This window comes from Sebastes fasciatus, chromosome 2 (assembly GCF_043250625.1).
Source record: "Sebastes fasciatus isolate fSebFas1 chromosome 2, fSebFas1.pri, whole genome shotgun sequence".
NCBI classification, from domain to species: domain Eukaryota; kingdom Metazoa; phylum Chordata; class Actinopteri; order Perciformes; family Sebastidae; genus Sebastes; species Sebastes fasciatus.
In genome coordinates this window covers 19,178,009-19,198,328 of record NC_133796.1, presented here as the reverse complement: position 1 = coordinate 19,198,328, position 20,320 = coordinate 19,178,009, and the positions used below count along the sequence as shown (strand labels likewise).

General features: G+C 39.1%; 1 protein-coding gene across 1 annotated transcript in view; it reads left to right on the top strand.

The window, feature by feature from the left end:
* tspan15 (tetraspanin 15) overlaps positions 1-4,644 on the top strand; it is a 43,519-nt gene extending 38,875 nt beyond the window's left edge. Inside the window, exon 8 of the mRNA XM_074613197.1 lies at positions 1,780-4,644. Coding sequence (XP_074469298.1) covers positions 1,780-1,941 — 162 coding nt within the window. The 3' untranslated portion in view covers positions 1,942-4,644. The remainder of the gene's footprint in view (positions 1-1,779) is intronic.
* Positions 4,645-20,320: the final 15,676 nt, after the last annotated feature.

The following is a 20,320-nucleotide window of genomic DNA, read 5'->3' as shown; positions in this document are numbered from 1 at the left end:
TGCTTGTTACATTTGCCAAAAACACTCTCACAGCTGGCAGAGATTAAACAAGTGCAGCTTTAGTTTCAGTATGTTCGGGAGTATCAGCAGCACCCTGAAATAAAACATTCAGGCAAGCAACGCCGTTGACTAAGTGGCGGAAAAATGTAAATTGCTTCACCTTGGGTACATCTGACAACTCCACTGCATCAGCAGTGATAAAATATGCAGTTCAGTATTCACAAAATTCTTTACATGCTGGTCCATTTCATTTAGGTCTGCTGTACTTATTTTTTTGTTTTTTTTCAAAACTTTCTGCATTAAAAAACTGTGATACTGTGACACCAAACACACATTATACATTCCCACTATACATCTGTCACTTTCCCTCCACAGCCAGCTTTTTTATTAACAAATCCATTAGAGGATGTGGGCGTGACGGACGCAGAAGCTCTCTTAGATCTCATTTTAACTCATATATTGCATCAAAATCCAGACACACACTGACAGCTATGAATGTAGATTGTGCTTGACTTTAATAAGCATGTTGGACTTCACTGAGCTGTGAGTTTGGGAAAGGAGAGCAGAAGCTGTCATCCCATCCTTACGTAGGGTGCTTCTTATTTGCCTTATTTTATGTCTCCTCACTCTTTGTGGAAATCAATCTGGCCCGCCATCGTGAAGGACGTCCCAATTCACTTATTTTTGTTTGGAGGAGCGACGATTGAGGAACAGGGAGGCTTGAGCGAGAACACAAGAGACCATCCTTCTCCGAAGTCTTTTATTGGACCGACACGCTACTTTATTAGTAGTCAGTTTTATACCGGGACAAATAACAGATTCTACTCAGGTGCAATATAACCACCAAGTTGAGTTTTGCAATATAAATATAAAATACAGGTTTTTAATGATAGTGCAGATGCTTGTCAAGCTGGTTATTTAAGTGAAAACAAGCAAACATTTGACAATCACCTTTGGCATGTTGGAGCACGTCACTACACCACTGCAGTGGCAGTGGTGACTCCAAGTTATACAGAGCTGTTAAGACCTGCAGACCAAGCAGCAACCTCCGGTGCTGAGAAATGAAGCCAATGTGGAAGAGCCAAAAACTGCAGTTCTTCAAATGGCCTCTTGAGTCTGGCTCCAAAAGCGAGTCAATCCCCATAGACCCCCATGTTAAAATGCCCAACTTGACAGCCGAAATAAACATGTTTACAGCCTGGTAGAAAAAAACGGTTTTGGTCTCTATAGCTAATATCCCTGTTTTATATAACTCACCCGTTTAAATTATATTAAGGCTTAGAGTTTGGCATAATTGAGGGCACGGTCGCTTTGAATGACAGATGGGTGCCGTCTCAGGTCGCTAGCTGCTAGCTGTCTGCCCGCCTCAGCTCCACCGACAATCCACCTCTTTGGATTTGTCGTGACTGAGGCTGTGTCGTCACTGCCAAGATGGAGACGGCTGGAGTCACCCACATTGAGCTTCACAACGGTTCTTCAGAAACCTACGGGTGATGTCTCCTTAGACTACGTACGTATTTTATACAGTCTATGATCACAGGTGATCCAGCTCTACCTTTGCCATCAAAAACTGACTTCAGATAACGCTTCAGAGGAAAAGACATCTCATTTCTCTAAAAGCGATTCCTCTCCTTGCGTCTCTTCCTCGTGTCTAACGTGGGAGGGATTAAGACACAAGACAGAAGTGAAGGAAACAAGGAGACATTAAGACAAATGAGAAGCACCCAGTGGTGACCTCCCTTCCTATACTTAGCTTTTCCTCTCTCTTTCTGTCTCCAGTTTTTTGGTGTGTTAGTCAGCTGGCTGTACGTCACTCGGGTTGAGGACGCCATCAGTGAGTACGGTCACTACATGGACACGCAGGACTCCGGCAGACGTCAACAACCAGCCAAGAGGCAGGGCCACATGGCCAAGTGGTTTAAGTGTATGCCAGAGTTCTGATGGGGAGAGGAAAAACAAAAAGCAGCAAATGGACTCAAGCTAACACTCAGAGTTGGTTAAATCACTCCAGTCGATCCAGATAGTGCTGCAGCCAATGGGGAGCCTGCATTTGAACTGCGGGTTTACCACCTGCTCACTCAACTGTGGAGAAAGAAACGTTTGTTTTTTTGTATTTTTGGGAAGAAGGAAATGTTCAACCAGATTATTGAGAGTTTGATATTCAAGTGTTCCTTTTTCAGTTTTATTGTATGTAACAACACAAAAAAAATGTTTGCAGAGCCCACTGTGGTCTTAATTATTAATTTCTGTGTTAGCCTACAGTGTACTAATGCATGAGTGGGAAATAAGAGCTTGTTTAGATAGGAGGAGCTTTTAGCCCAAGAGAGTCTCAGGGATAAACCAGTACAACCACTTTTGCTTCTGGTTTTATAATATGACATGAAATTAGTGCGTTCAGTTCCATCACACGACCACAATATGCAGCACTGACTTTTTTCTTACTTTTATACCTGTGTTCATTGTTTGTTTTTTGCTCGGCTCCTCCATACAACCACTACTATTGCCAAAAACTGCAATGCAAGATATTGTAGGCTAAGACACTCTTTCTCTCATCTGACATTTTTGCCTTATTTGTATATAGAACTGGAAATACTTTGAGACTAAATATTATTTTGAAATTTGAGCCTGTATAATATGTTTCTATATAGTACTACCCTGCACATCCCCTTATGACCACAAGTGCTCACTGAACCTTCATGATGTGTCCAGCACAACAAGTGTTTGTGTCTATGATGCTCACATTTTCTTCATCAGAGCCTTAACTTTGACTCCTCAAAATACATTTCCTGTTCATCTTCAGTCAATTTACTGGTCTAGAGAGAAAATGAAGGAGAAAAAAGCCAGAGTCTTCTTCAAGATGATCAGTTTTATATCGATTTGAAAGATGAATGCTAATGCTGTGCCACTGCCACTGCAAGAGGATGTCTGCAGGGTTATTGTTAAGTACAGCAACCCTGTCTCCTATACATATATGTACTACTAACTACAAAACATCGCAATGCAATTCCACCTGATTTCATTATTTTTTTTAATCAATCTGACAAAATGTTTTCAACACTGAGCATACCTCAAGTTACAAAACTTTGTGACTTGAAGCACAACCTATACAGTCCTGTGCTTTGTACGTCCTCTATCCACCCATAAAATTAGAGCATCCTATAACATTTAATCCAGTGTGGTTTTTAGTTTTACAGAGAAAACCCTTGCACAAGTGCATAATGTGAATTTAATGTGCTTCTGAACTTTGTTTGATTTGATATGAACTGAGACCAAATACGTATTCTTTTTGAAGTAGATATGTTTTAATTCAAATCTCCCTTTATTTGTGTCTTTATGTGGCCTTATGTTCTTAATGATATTAGTTTATACTGTACTGTACTTACAACACTGCTAAAACATGTTTTCAAACATTTCAAGTTGGTTCTTTTCAGTCATCACCGCTATTCAACAGGATGCAAGGCCAAACAGAATTTACCAAGGTTTACACGTCTTGTTTGCACTGAAGGGTTAAATAGAGATCGCCAGGACTTTATCCTCATTAGTCACATATCAGAGCCAAATATCTAATAATCCAGATTAAATGAATTCAGCTCATGTTCATCTTACTGCAGAAAAGCGTTACTAACATGTTGGGTTGTTCCTCACCCTGATTCGTTCTGTTAGGCCTCGATTAGAAAAGAGTCTTTTCATGTTTATGTTATGTGTATATAATCCGTTAGTTAAGGGTTTATTTAATATGTGCTACAGTTACTACCTACGTCACTCCTACAGTATGGCTGCATTCACATAGCATCTGATTTTAAGGCTTTTTGAGGCATCTCTATTGGTGTCAGTAAACAGGAAACATCAGATTCAACATAACGTATGACAGTTTCTAGCTGGTTAAATGTCTGAGTTTTTGTGTTTTATGGCGTAATGGATTTGGAAGTAAAGACTTTTTTGTTTCCACCCAGGTCCCTTAATTTGTCCGCCTCATTAAATAAGACATATCTAATAGTGATGAATTAAAACGACTGGCTAATTAACGAGACATCACACATTTAGCAGGTTATCAGGGGAATTGGCAGTATTAATCTGTTTCATCTTTTTTTTTTCTTAAGATAGAAATGAATTGACCCAGCTCTGATAGAAAACACAAGTGCTCTTTACATTTTATGGCCTGTTTTCTCATTAATAAAATATAATACTTATAACCAAAAAAAAGCCCTTACAGTGACGCCTTTAAAGTGTACAGCATGGAAGATGTTTTCTAAACATGTTACATGATATAAAGAATATTTCAGTGACTGTAATGATGACCTTTCTGTAACTATCACTGTAATCTACAACCAAGTGCCAATGGTGTCACTTTAAAGGAATACGATGTAGACACAGATGCAAAGTTATCTTATTAGTTTGCAAGGACATTCAGTACACCACCCGTATGTAAGCCATCATTTGTCATGTGCTATACATGAGTGCCTACATTTAGTACATGAGTGGCCTCACTGGGAATTGCATCATCTGTTTTTAAAAGTTAGATTTTTCAAAGTTTGATGCATTTCAGTTCATTGAGTTGCACAAAACCACATTTATTGAAAGAAGTATGTTGTCAAGTTGTTTTGCCTGGTTCAGGGTGTAAAATAAAATGATTTAATGCTGTTTAATGAGTTGTGTTGTTTATCTTTGAGTTGACTGAAGCACATAGAGCTTCCTATTGTAAAGGGATATTTGGGGGTTGGGAGGCTGTTAAATAAATGATGGCTGATACAGTATCACACTGAGTATTTTCTAGAGCAGGCTGGAGTCACACGCAGTCTCTAAATCTTTCATGCAAACGTATGTAAATTTATATGTGAAAGGTCAGAGTATGAATACAGTACAGATGAAAAAATAGAGAAAGGGAATTAATTTGTTCAGAGATTTCTACTAGCTCATGTCTATAATGCTAAAGATCTCTTCTTGTTTTTAATGGTAAAATAATTCAGTGAAGTCAAGTTCATCAAAGGCAAAAAAGACAAAGGTTAGGAAACAGAAAAACATAGTTTTATGAATAAAACAAATCTTGAAATGCACGGTAGCTTTAAATCAATGTAAAATAAAAACCATAACAGCTAGAACATTCGTTCTTTTTGCAGCAGAAAACTGAAGCTTCTGTCTTTTATGTCATCACGTTGTACGCTCGTGATGATGTCAAGTTACATTACATGCAGAACATAACAAAACTAAACGCCTTTGCACTCAATCTGCTCATAAAAATGAGCATATCTCAAAAACTAAAAAGTGTGCATAGTTCAAATAACTTATGGAGTGTTAAGAAATATTTGTTCATGTTTCCACATTTAGAAATCTTTTGGATCAATGTGTTTTGTGTGTTTATTAAGTAAAATGTTATGAAAAAAGATGTCAGAATTTTTTTGTTTTGTTTTTACACAATTTCTATGCTTTTGTCAATTATTATGGTTTATTGAATTAGGCTATATAACATTTTAGTTAAGGTTGTACATATTTTAGGGATATGAAGAATTTGAAGATCACAATAAGCAAAAATACCAATGTAGGCACTGGCGGACTATTTCTATTGCAGTGTTCAAAGGGTTAAATCAGAACAAAATGTCATTGTTACTTCACATTGAAAACATAAGTGAATAGTGTTCAATAATCGATCCGTTATGGGAATGAGAATTTGAGGGTATTAAAAATGTGAAACGAATCAAGGTGCTGATTTGAATTTTCACTTAAATTAAGGCGGATTATGCTTTGATATGATTCCTTTAGAAACCATGCAAAACATGTGCTTCTCATACACAGGCATTATCTGTGTGTCATCTCAGCGTTACTTGGTCACTGTTCTTCAACTCCTCTAAACATTAGAGGAGCTTGTGTTGCAAAGAAGAGGGAACTCTTGGGACTTGTGCAGCGGTTTGGTGTTTATCTGTTGTATTTTCTTTCCTACTCGTATCTGCTTCTCCTGCTGCTTTGAGGACTTCCTGCTGGATGGAGCCTATTAATATTTTACTCCTACCACCACCACGGAGGAGGAGGAAGTTATTTTCCTACCTCACCAACCATGAAGGAAGGAGCTGTTGTGAATCGGTCTGGGAGGAGCGGTCATGTTGCTCTGCTCCACCAACACACAGCTTTAAATAACTTGATTTCTTTCTACATGCTCTCATTCTCTCTACAACTCCACAACCAGAGAAAATATATATGTTATTATTAACACCCCCAGTCTCAGGCTTAAGATCATAGCAACAGTCACAGCTGTGCAACGGCAGTTCTTCCACTAATTTTTGTCAGGAATTTCATGTGTCCAAAGGAAAAGATGAACACAATATAAGCTGCATCTTACTGTATATCAGATGTCGGAATAAATTGACATGTGACACAGAGGCCTACAGTGTGTCATATGCAGTCATGTGTTGTCACGGAAGTCACAAGATTCACCTGTAAATGCTGATCATGTAGCCGAGCATGTGAGAGCAGTGTTTGCATGAGATGTATGAGCTGCTTAAAGGGGACATATCATGAAAAATGCACTTGTTCAGTGCTTGTGCTCATAAATGTGGGTATCTGGAGTACCTACCAACCCACCAACTGTGAAATAAGACAACTCAGTCAGGTTTTTGTGGGCTGTCTAGATCAGAAAACCCCCTCCTATGCCACAGGCTCATTAGAATATGTATAGTTATATATTTCCAGTGTGTTGCATCTCATCAACATCCAAAACCGTAGACCACCCTGCCTCGTCCACGGCCTCCTAAGGAGACCAGATGTGTCTTGATATATTACCAGTTAAGCCATCTGTCTTGTAAGGTTGTGGCCTCAACTTCATGAGGACAAAAATCTGTTCAAAGAAAATGCTAGGTTTTGTACTTGGGTCTTATCAACCCTTTCGCCAGACAAGAGTGTTTTCAATATACAACACATTCTCATCCCAATTCGTCACATACCGCCACTTTGTCACGCCCTTTGGCGTCCTTTAGTTTTTGGCAACAAAACCACTTAGTTAGGTTTGGGAAAAACAACATAGTTTGTCTTAAAACTACTACGATTGTAGAGTGAAAAAGTGACTTGACGTTGTGATCACAGGACACAAACGAACAGCTGATTGTAAAGTGAAAGTGAAATGTAATGCACGGGACACAAGCAACGGTCTCCTGGATGAAAGCCTTGTGTTTGTTGTTGTCGATTGTAGATGCAGTCAGTCTCTCACTCTGCACAGAATCAGTCTAATAGAGTCACCATAAGGTTGTGGTTATGAAATTAAAAAAGAAGTATTTGCTTTCATTAGTGTGAAATATGTGCGCCATTTCATTGCCATGCCTATTTCACTTGCATTGACTCTGCCTCCTGTTTCCCTTGAGTGTGTGTTACTGCGTGATTATAACTATTAATTTGAGATCAGACAGAGTAGCTTGTTTCTGCCTCTGCATCTACAGCACAGTATGGACAGACCGTCACTGACCTTGCTGACTGTTTGTCTCCCTCTCTGTCTCTCCTCTGAGAGACTCTGAGTTGCCCGTCTCACTCTCAATCTGTCTACGCTTTGACTTTCACTTCTCCTCTTCAGCTGTTCACAGTGAACCACGTGAGCAGACAGATGTACAGGGCTGCGCTGTGTCTTACATGACTGTGTGGTTGGCATGGGTACAGAAGCAGACAGTATGGTCTCTAGGTATTTTTATATTCTGCTGTCTATTTTGATATATTTATAGTCGTGTAGTCGACTATACATTCTTATAATGAAACCAGTCGTGTTGATAGTGTAAACAACATCAAGCAAGTTTATGAGAGGCTCTGTAATCTTCCCATTCAATAATACTAGACACATCATCGACTGTGGTTCAGCTACGACCAACAGGTTAAATCCTAACACCCTGACACAGAGCCATAAATAAACCTTTATTGTGCTGGCTTGTCGGAGGCAGGCCACACTATTTCACTCCACTGGCTTATAGCTACAAAAGCAATTCTTATCAGTAGGCAGTCGTCTTTTATCTTGTGCACCTTCCTGAGCCAAACGTTTTTTTTTTGTGTTTTATTAGCCCAGAGTTTAGTGACTGATTTTATTTGCTGTTAGATTTTATTTACCACTCTCAAACTGAATAAATATCTTGTAGAAAAATGCTGAACACAAAAAGTATATCAGCAAAACTCTTATACATACAGACGTAGGCAAAGTTGTTGGTAACGTTCCGTTAAAGAGAGAAAAACCCACAATAGTCACTGAAATAACTTGAAACTGACAAAAGTAATAATAAATAAAAATTCACTGAAAATTAACTAATGAAAATCAGATATTGTTTTTGAATTGTGGTTCAACAGAATCATTTTAAAAAACAAACTAATGAAACTGGCCTGGACAAAAATGATGGTACCCCTAGAAAAGATGTAAAATAATTTGACCATAGGGACATATTAAACTAAGGTGTGTCCTGTAATTAGCATCACAGGTATCTTCAAACTTGTAATCAGTCAGTCTGCCTATTTAAAGGGTGAAAAGTAGTCACTGTGCTGTTTGGCATCATGGTGTGTACCACACTGAACATGGACCACAGAAAGCTAAGGAGAGAGTTGTCTCAGGAGATCAGAAAGAACATTATAGACCTTCATGTTAAAGGTAAAGGCTATAAGACCATCTCCAAGCAGCTTGACGTTCCTGTGACTACAGCTGCACATATTATTCAGAAGTTTAAGGTCCATGGGACTGTAGCCAACCTCCCTGGACGTGGCCGCAAGAGGAAAATTTATGACATATTGAAGAGACGGATAATACGAATGGTAACCAAAGAGCCCAGAACAACTTCCAAAGAGATTAGAGGTGAACTCCAAGGTCAAGGTACATCAGTGTCAGATCGCACCATCCGTCACTGTTTGAGCCAAAGTGGACTTAATGGAAGACAACCGAGGAGGACACCAAATCATAAAAAAGCGAGACTGGAATTTTCCAAAATGCATATTGACAAGCCACAAAGCTTCTGGGAGAATGTCCTTTGGACAGATGAGACAAAACTGGAGCTTTTTGGCAAGTCACATCAGCTCTATGTTCACAGACGCAAAAATGAAGCATCCAAAGAAAAGAACACTGTACCTAATGTGAAACATGGAGGAGGCTCGGTTATGTTATGGGGCTGCTTTGTTGCATCTGGCACAGGGTGTCTTGAATCTGTGCAGGGTGCAATGAAATCTCAAGACTATCAAGGCATTCTGGAGCGAAATGTGCTGCCCAGTGTCAGAAAGCTTGGTCTCAGTTGCAGGTCATGGGTCCTCAAACAGGATAATGACCCAAAACACATCTAAAAACACCCAAGAATGGCTAAGAACAAAACATTGGACTATTCTGAAGTGGCCTTCTATGAGCCCGGATCTAAATCCTATTGAACATCTGTGGAAGGAGCTGAAACATGCAGTCTGGAGAAGGCACCCTTCAAACCTGAGACAGCTGGAGCAGTTTGCTCACGAGGAGTGGGCCAAAATACCTGTCAACAGGTGCAGAAGCCTCATTGAGAGTTACAGAAATCACTTGATTGCAGTGATTGCCTCAAAAGGTTGTGCAACAAAATATTAAGTTAATGTTACCATCATTTTTGTCTAGGCCAGTTTCATTAGTTTGTTTTTTTAAATGATTCTGCTGAACCATAATTCAAAAACAATATCTGATTTTCATTAGTTAATTTTCAGTGAATTTTTATTTATTATTACTTTTGTCAGTTTCAAGTTATTTCAGTGACCATTGTGGGTTTTTCTCTCTTTAACGGAACGTTACCAACAACTTTGCCTACGTCTGTATAAACAAACTAATCTCCCAGTAGAGAACATTTTAACTCTTTTTTCTCAGCTCAGCAGCACTTTGAGTCTGGAGTGTGTAGATGGGGATCTTACCAATGGCTCCTCTGCAGTGTTATTTATCATCACTGTCAAACTTGAACCCAACATACAGAAACCAGAACTGTCACACAAGCTATGTTTTATACTCTTCTGGGAACATTTGGACCCACCAAGCTTGCAAACACACACTCACACACACAGTACTCTGTCTCCTCCCACCCATTCAACCTCTACTAATGGACTGCTTGCATGAAGTAAATGGTCCTTGCACAACTACCAAATTGTTAAATTAAAAGCATGCTCTGGTTGACAATGCCAATAAACTCAATTGAAATCGGAGCCTGTGGAATGGGAGTTAAGCACTATACACCATGTTTGACACATTGAAATGGAGCTTCAGCTGAGTAGTTATCAGCATATGCGGTGAAATGGGACAACCCATAGCTCAGTAATATCACATTTCAGTAACTTCAATACGATGTGAAGCAGCAGTATTATGATTTTGAAAGCTTCTCTTTAATGTTTGATGTTTGAGTCGCGAAGCGGATCATCTTTTTTTTGTGTTAAAGCATGACCTTTTCTTGGTTTGCATGTAAATATGTTTAGAATTACCATTTAATGCATGACAACAGTTTATTGTCGCAAGTAAGCATAGCAAAATCTATTCAAATACAGCCATATTTATTAATAAGAAGTACAACAAACCCAAGGCAACATGCAAAATAATGAAACCAGTGGGCAACTCCGGGTCTGAGAAGTGAAGCCGATGCTGAAGTGCCTTAAACTTGCATTCTGTCTAACAGCCAGCAGGGGGCGACTCCTCTGGTTGCAAAAAGAAGTCTGATTGTATAGAAGTCTATGAGAAAATGAGCCTCACTTCTCACTTGATTTATTACCTCAGTAAACATTGTAAACATGAGTTTATGGTCTCAATCGTTAGTTTCAAGTCTTCTTCAATACAGAATGATGTTCATTTAGTAAATTATGGTCCCATTTAGAGTCAAACAGACCATAATGTAGGGTATGCTTTAGGGCGTGGCTACCTTGTGATTGACAGGTCGCTACCACGGCGTTGTCCAGTCTGTTTTCGTCTTACAACATTAACCCTTTCACTGTGTCATTTCAGTCCATGAAAGTTAATTATAACATTTGTGGTCGCCTGAAAATGTCTTATTCGGCCTTTGGTTGTACTTAGCTCCGCCCTCTTGTGTCACTTCTGGTTGCAAATAACCAAGATGGTGACAGACAAAAATCAAAATGGCGACGGACAAAATGCCGAACACAAGTTTTCAAAATGGCAGTCCGAAGTCCACTTTACTTTTACATAAAGTACTCATTTTGTTATATTATGAGCCACTATAACTGAGTCACAGATGTTATTGATGTGGATCACAAAACAAAAATGTGCAATATTACTCCCTAAAAACGTGACATTAAGTTTCTTCCACTCTCCACAAACTTAACTTCAGAGACACATCTGACTGCCTACCCACCAACAAAACCGACCCATTCTTACATCTGAGCAAGTCATTCATGTTCATTTAGATTCCATTTAACTTCTTTGAAATGCGTAACATAGATAATGGGTTGTTTGCTATTAGCTTGTGTCTGATAAGTTCAATCAAAGAGCTAATGAGGACATAAAAGAACGATGGATTTCTTTTCTATTAATTCAGTTCAACAACAAGTTCAACATATACCCGAGGACTAAATGTAACTGGTAAGAGAAAGCCGGCTCAAGACTAGTGGATCCATGTGTAAACATCACAATTCACTATTGTGCACTCTGCAGCTATAATATTGTTCTTGTAGGAGATCAGAAATCATGGAGCAATCGGCTCATTAGCAAACTAAACAGATGTATCTAACTATGAAGCAAGGAATCTGTCTGTCTGTCCCTCAGTGTGTTATTTGCATATCTCGAGAGGAGTGCAGCGTCGAATGTGGTGCAATTTGACCAGATGGTGGCACTATAATAAGTAACTTTACATTTTGGCCTGTAACTTTTGAACCGTAAGTCTCAGAAACAAAATCTTTTTCCCCTGGAGTCCAGACGAAACTATCAGTATAAACCATGCAAATTTGCGTCTATACTGATTTTCTGCCATTTTGAATTTATCCAAATCTGATTTTTTTTGCTACTCTTCCCGCAAATGTTGAACAATTGTCACCAAATTTGGTACAGAACATCTCTGTTTTGTTTTTTGTTTTTTTTACAGGTTGTTGATGTTCCATACAGTTTTGCTATATTATATTATATTATTATATTATATTATATTTGCAATATTGCCCTCACAGTTAACTCAAATACTATGGGCAGGACTTATATTACAAAAAAAGACCATATCTCCTGAACGCGTTGTGCTATTGCGACCACATTTGGTGGACATATGTACATAGGATGTCTGAGTGACCGTGGCAAAGTTGGTGCCATTTGGCCGATAGGTGGCGCTGTAGCAGCATCATCTAACTATGCAGGAAGGAATCTCTGTCTGTCTGTGTATGTACAGTATGACTGCCCTTCCCATATCTCGAGAACCGTTCATCCAATCAACTTCACATTTGGCGGGTACAAGCAGCCATACTGTGGTTTTCTCAACAACGCTGCATGCAGAACTTCTGGGGGCCAAGCAATCTGCCCGTTCTGGACGGGCACTGCACTAGTTCTCTATAAATATGCATATATTCTCTTTTCCCACTTTGTAGACACACACACGGACACTGTGTCCAATAATGTGTGGGAGGGTGCTGGTCATTTGTTAGTCTGGTGTCTGGTCTGATGCTGACATTTAGCTCTGCATAATATAACAAACGAAGCTAATCATTTATTCGCGGACGGCAGCAGGAACACGGAGAGGTGTGTTGTTAGAGCTTTGCACAGACTCACAGAGTGCAACTATAACTCATGATGCTACTTGTTTCTCTCAGATCAGATCCAACACATACATGTATACATACCACAGCAGAAACATGTCTAGTGATCTAGTGCATCCTCTCCTCTCTGTGACTGCATATAAATTAGATATTTATTCATGGGAACAGACCAAGCGGACACACTGTTTTGAATGTATCAACCAAATGACCACAGCATGACAACCAATATTATGTGAGACTCATTTATTAGTCTGGTAATCAGTTTGATCTGATGCTGGCATTTACTGTCATGACAACACTCAATAAACTAACAACAGGAACAGAGTGAACCACAACAGCACAACAAAGATGCTTTCATCCAGATAACAAATGATATATTGGATATTTTCCCACAGTAGCGAATATCTGCTTTAACTTAATATGTAAACAAGCAGTCAACACTTGTCTAGTCTACCATCTTTAATGTCCGTACACCATCTCTGTTTCTCCTACACAGTAATTGAAATGGTCATGCAGTAAGGGAAACTGAAAATTAGTTTTATAGATCTGGATTCAGGCGTTTTTCTGGTGAGTCCCCAACTGAAGAGTGTTTTTTGTAATGAAACTGGGCCCCAGGTGACAAACCAAGTAGTAGAAGAACATGAGCCAATGAGCTTGAAAATTAAAAGGTCAGCTACTATATCGTGAAACTAAATGTTGGACAGAATCTAAAAGAACAAGCAGAGATTGATTATATATAATTAATGTGTTTACCACATTTCATGGCGATCCATATAATGGTTGTGGAGGCATTTCAGTCAAAAGCAAAAATGTGTCAGTCATATATCTTCATCCTCCAGGCACCCTGAATGTTTGTACGTTTCATGGTAATGCATCCAATAGTTGTTTAGATATTTCAGTCTGGACCAAAGTGGTGGGCTGACCAACAGACTGACCTCACCACACTTAAAGGATCACTGTGTAACAATTAGTGGGATCTATTGGCAGAAATTAAATATAATATTAATAAGTATGTTTTCATTAGTGTATAATCATCTGATCATCTAATAAGAATCGTTGTGTTTTCGTTACCTTAGAATGAGCTGTTTGTATCTACATAGGGAGCGGGTCCTCTTCACGGAGCCCGCCATGTAACATTACTTTCACTAAAAGTTCTTGTTTTTGCCACTGACAGGCTCAGATTGTTATTATAAGTGTCTGACAACATTATGGAAAGGACACTACAGAGAAATAAAATGACCTTTTGCTTGATCCGGTCTGTTTGTTATTGTGTCCAAGTCCCACTTAAGGAGAAGTCTCGTTGTGACATCTGAATATCCGTATACTCTGGCTCAAATAAATACGGGCGGCGATCGAATTCAAAGACCTCATCAATATTGTTGAAATCATCTAGATATTCAGCCATGACATTGAAAATCTTTTAGGTAACACTAAGCTACGTTTTCTGTACTCCAACACAACAAACTCTGAAGACGTTTCCACCATGGATTTATTCCACTATTCCACCGTTGTCTTCCGGCAACACGTCACCTCGACAGATTTTAGAACGAGACTTCTCCTTGAGCGAGACTCTTTCCATAATGTCAGACACTTATAATAATAACAATCAGAGCCTGTCATGGCAAAAACACACACTTTTAGTGGACGTAAATGACGGTGCCAGCTTGCCCCAATAAGATTACGTTGCAACCCATTTAGCAGCTGCCATCTACAGCTCTCTCCCTTAAAGGGACTATTTGTAACTTTCAGAAATGCTTGTTAACAGCGACACCTGTGGCCGTTAAGTCAACGAAAGTCAGCGTCGGGCTCGTGCTTGCTCGCTCTAAATAGACATGAACAAGCATCGCTCAAAACAGTGAGGCGACACACGTCAGCCAAAACCACAATATCACTCTATATTTCACCTGCTTGGCAGTAATGTTAGCTGACCAGACGAAGGTCTCTCCATGAATTACTGCTGATCCTAGTGTTGGCTTTTCCTGCTTCAGCCTCCAAAAGCGGGTCGGTGCCGGGGCTGAAGCAGGAAGAGAAACTTTATCACCTCCCGACTGCGCCCGCAGGGAGACACCGGCACCCGGTCGGAGACGACAACGTTTATCGCTGCGGAGCCCCGTCACTTCACAAGACACGGGAAACCTCTGTTGGTCTGGAGGAGCTGCAGCATTTATTTCTGCACAAACGTCCACTGTACATTCACTAGATATTCTCAGAGCTAAACTAACTCTTCTGCAGTGTTTGTGTGCGCGCGTTCACGTCCAGAGGTGGAACGAGACAGCGAGAACGTGCGCGCTCTGTGAGTGAAGGCAAGCAGGCAGCGGAGGAGAGACTCCGGTCACACGCGAGCGCGCATGGTATCCCGACCCGGTAGATTTATACCTGTAAAAAGTTACAAACAGTCCGTTCAATACAGGACCAGTTTCAGAAATTGTTGTTGCTATAAGTCAGTTAGACACAAAAACATGGAAAATAGGGTCCAGGTTGAATAATACAGAAGTTACCCTTTAAAGCCAAAAGAAAAGAAGCCTAAAATCTCGACTAGCAGAGCTCCTTGTGTCAAATGGACTTCAAGAAAGGAAGCAGTTCTGATGGCAGGAGGATGAAGGCTAATTGTAACTGTAGTTATACGAGAAACAGCTCAAATGAACTATTATCTTTGTAGGTTTGATCTATAAATAAAATATATGAAATTGAAAATGATAAATAGTGCAAGATAAAGGACAGTGTGTCATTTCAAACAAATGTTTGACAGTTAATCAAACGTTTTAACACAGACAATACTGTTCATCTGTCTTTGTTGCACTCCAACAGCAACAGCTGCACACTTGTTAAAGTGTTGTGTTTTTGGTTTTGTTCATTTGTTTTATGACGTGTTGCTGTGCTTTGTACTTCTGGGCCACCAGAGTAAATACCTCCTGCTGCATTATTCCAGTTACCTCTGAGACTTCTACTCAGTTGATCTGAAATCTCTCTAACAACATCTCTGGTGTAAAATACATACGGGGAAATACTGTGTTGCTATGACTGCAACGGCAAAATTGTTGTCTCTGAGGTCATGGCAAAACAGTCTCCACAAACCATTACTCTAAAATGCTGTGACAACCACTTTTATTCATTATATTAGAAATGTTACAGTTGAGTGAGCCTCTCTGTCTCTCTCTGCTCCTCCTGAAGCCATTGAAAGCATCGTTTTTTAAGGCAACCAAAAAACAATTAAAAAAAACAGGAAAGTGATCTGAAGTCACAAATTCCCCACACAGTTTGCAATATAATCTACTGCTGTATATTGCTGTGTACTCGTCAGTGGGTCTCATTTGGCTGCATGCCATTATGATAGTTTCATGTGTGATAATTTGCATCAGTGCTTTATAGCATCACTGTAATTAAATATAAAATTAGCTTTGTTTTATGAAAACTATACAAACTCACACTTTTGCCGCTGAAGCAGATTTTTTCGGTTGATGTATTCCTGCTCGGAGGTGGAGGACGGTGGAGGACGGTGGTGGACTGTGGTGTACTGTACGTTGCATGGATTGCACAATGTAGAATTCCATTAAAATTTAATCTCTGGGTTGTTATCACATAACAGTTTTATAAATTGGATCTCATTTTCAGCATCATGTAGCTGGGTGCAGCGACTGTGAAGCAGAACAGTGATTACATGGGTCATAGTATCATGGTACACAGCAACAGTTGGTGAATACTGAAGCAGCAAAGCTGTAGCGTTGGAGATATTGGTAGTGAAGAAGAAAAGCCTGTGACCTTGCCAGTTCAAGTTTGATGAATGAACTGAATAACACATTCCCCTCCTTTAATAACTTCGGTCCAGATGCCCTTGAATAATGCCGTCACCTTCCACCTCCTCTGGTGGAGCTGCTCAGTGACCGATGACCCATGGTTGTGATGGTGAACGAATGTGAACTATATGCTTTAATACATTGTCTTCCCAGAAAAAGAAACAACTAACATCCTCAAAAATAGAAAAATTTAATAATTACCATGGATCTGGTTCGATTTATTGATTCCATGATCAACGATCCAATATCATTGATGCAAAGTGAAAACACCAATACATATCCTCATCTTTAAGATACGCCTCCTTCCTACAGAGCTCAGTAATAAAATTGTCAAATCATATTTTAGTTGCATTTTGTGAGTTAATATAAATGTAACTGATTGTGCATGTGCATATGATACCTTCTCATATCGATCGCAGGCCCCTGAATTGAATAAATAGAAATCGTATCGTGGCAGACTTTGTGATATCAGCAAATATCGTATCGTTGTCCAAAGATTCAATATGATATCGCAATGTGATGAAACTTAGCATTTTTTCTGCAATAGAAAGTTGCAAAGTGACATGCAACAAAGGTCGAACCAGATGCATCAACTTTCCCAGAAAGCTCCACGAAATTAGATTGAAAAGGGTAGCCAACACGGGGCAGCATGGATAAAGAGTCAGAGTCATTAAAGTAACATAAATACCATCTAAGGTAGGAAGCAGTGTGAAATACCATGCACCACAGAAAAGTCATTGGCTTGAGAACATTTGGGAATACTAGTTGGTGGAAACACATGAATCACATTTTCCTTTTTCCAGCTTGTTGGGAAAAATCTGCATCTTGCATGAATTATATCAATAAAATTAATGAAAACTAGCAGCTGTAAACTGACTGTACAAGACACGTCTCCTTCTAAACTGACCTAGTTTTAACACCTGAACATGCACCATGATTGAGAGCTCATGGAAAATAGTTAGCGAGCGAGCAGAGTCGAAATATCTCCAAGTAATGGATAAGTGGCACAAACCTACACAGTGCGTCCGAAATCACATACTTCCTACTAATATGTGTACAATCGTTCAACATACTTATGTGTGAATAAACATTAGTGTGTATCCTTTCGAAAGCACTGAACTGTTATTTACATCGTCACTTCCTGAGAGCCTCAGACCTTGTAACCCATGACAACCTCATGTGACCAAAACAAGGATTTGTGAGATTCAAAGTCTGAACTAGCTCCAGCGCCCCCGCGACCCCGAATGGGATCAGCGGTTACGGATAATGAATAAATGAATATATTACGCCTAGCAAAGTGAAATCTTATACTTAGACTTAAACTGAAAAGTCATTGATGTTACAGAGCTGTCTGTCAACATCTGTAATGAACTACTACTGCATTGGATTGTGGGATATTTATGCCACCGTAGTGTCCAGCGTTGCATACTGTAATATTACACCGGAAATAGTATGCAATTCATGTACTGTTGGTTTCATACTAAGGTTTCGGACATACAAAAAAATCTCACATACTGTTTTAGCGTACTAAATAGCATGTTAGTGTGGAATTTCAGATACAACCACAGCTTTTGATCTATGTTTGTTAATCTAAAGTGTGGAGTGATTCATGCAGCGCGTGACCTAAAGTGGTCATTATTTCATAATGGAAAAGAAACTTCAACATGTAAAGGTTAACTATGTGGGAATCTGATGTATTGCCAGCCCTGAATCCAGTCTGAACACGATATCTGACTGCTCCTTTTTGTAATCAATGTGATGACACTCTAATCAACTCATTACTTATTAATTCCTCCTCACTGCACCATAGCTGTGTAGGTGTCACTGCGCAGGTGGGCCCCCTGACGCTGCTCTGCTTCATTCCATCACTGGCTTTGTGGGTGATTACACTTAAATCTGCATATATGAGGTGCTTTCACCTGTGTTCAAATGTGAGGTTAATTAAATCCGATATGAAGGTCATTTACCACTTCCAGACTTTACATATTGGAAATTGTAGACCTTCTAGTACACCATAGGCTTTTTTCACAAAACACATTTTGACATGTAACTGTAGGAAACGCCTATGTGTAAATAATCAAATGAATGATGGCTGGATTCCATTTAGCTGCTTCAGTTTCAGGTCCTGGTATTGTGCATGCTGGCTCACTGGGCCACTTGAATAGATCAGAGCCACCGTTGATGTTATTAGTAACACTTTTTTTTTTTTCCTAATGTGACAAGTTAAAATCTGCTGTGAAAAGGGCCTATTACTTTTTTTTTAATTGGTAGCACATTTCTCAATACTGAGATGTGACTGAACTGTGGCTCAATTTTCATTGCTTTGACAATGTTTATGTTTTTAATATTAGTGTAGTGGCCATTTGTCAGAAAAATCTAAATCAAACTTAAATCAAATGACCACTGATGCACCATGGGTATGTGGTATAAACAGACAAATAAGACCATTGTGCATGCAAAGTTTCTACAAACAAACAAAGAAATGGCTATCGCTGCGTCTATATATACTAAACAAGAAAATAATTAAACTAAACAAATAACTAGCAAAAGAAAACACCATCAAAAATCTGTTCATCTACATCCTGCTACATCTACTGTACATGGAGGAATTCTTTGCTTCATATGGGTGGAAAGTTTATGACCACCAGCCAAATGAACAGATGTCCCTCCTGGACGTGATGAATGCTGGCTGTGTGGACGTATCTGCAGAAGATTGCCAGAGATGAATCAGGCATGCAAAAACATTCTTTTCCAGGCGATTTGTAAGAGAGGACATAAGGTTTGGATGAGAACTTGTGGCCAAATGCAGAGCACAGCCTTGACTCACGCTGTTGTGTTTCTAGCTATCATATATTTGTGGATATAGTTTTATATTGCATTACTGTAGGGTTGCAACTAACGATTATTTTCATTGTCGATCAGCCTATCGATTATTTTCTCAATTAATTGATTAGTTGTTTGGTCCATAAAATGGTGAAAAATGTTGATCAATGTTTCCCAAAGCCCAAGATGACGTCTTCAAATGTCTTGTTTTGTCCACAACTCAAAGATATTCAGTTTACTGTCATAGAGGAGTAAAGAAACCAGAAAATATTCACATTTAAGAAGCTGGAATCAAAGAATTTTGACTTTTATTCTTAAAAAAAGTACTCAAACCGATTAATCGATTATCAAAATAGAAAAAAGTCAATCGATTAATCGTTGCACCTCTACATTACTGGAATTACTTTAGTTTCATTTCATGCACTTAGAATTATTCAGTTAAAAAATGGCAAAACAATAATGAAGCATTTCTGATACTTACATATACTGGACGGTAGCCCAATCCATGCAATAATCACTCAATACATATCACTTTTAGTTAAAGGAACATTATGATTTGTAAAATGAACAAATGACAACAAAACGTAGCCTCCAAACTGGCAACAGGCATCATCAGCCCTCAAAGGTGACAACGGATGATAGAAGGACTCTGGACTTTCATAAGATTTTATTTGACAAACAGGTAGAGTGTGATATCTGTGATTTGATATTGTTCACTTCCAGCTGGTTATGAGTTTCCTTTCGGCTCACAGAGAGATGCTATTCAGTGGCAGCTCATGTGGGATCACTGTGTGTCTCCTGAGTGTTGTGGTGTTACTATTTGATTTGATTTGATTGCATTGTGCTGCATTACAACATGCAGGGAGTACCATTATCTGATACATTAACTGAAATTGTCTGCTTTTAAACAAATAAAGCTGAAATATATTGGGTTTAGATGATCTAATATGTTATAATGCCATCGCATTATTTTATTTGTTCGGTTTATTTCTTTATGCTTTTTAGCATAGACAACACAA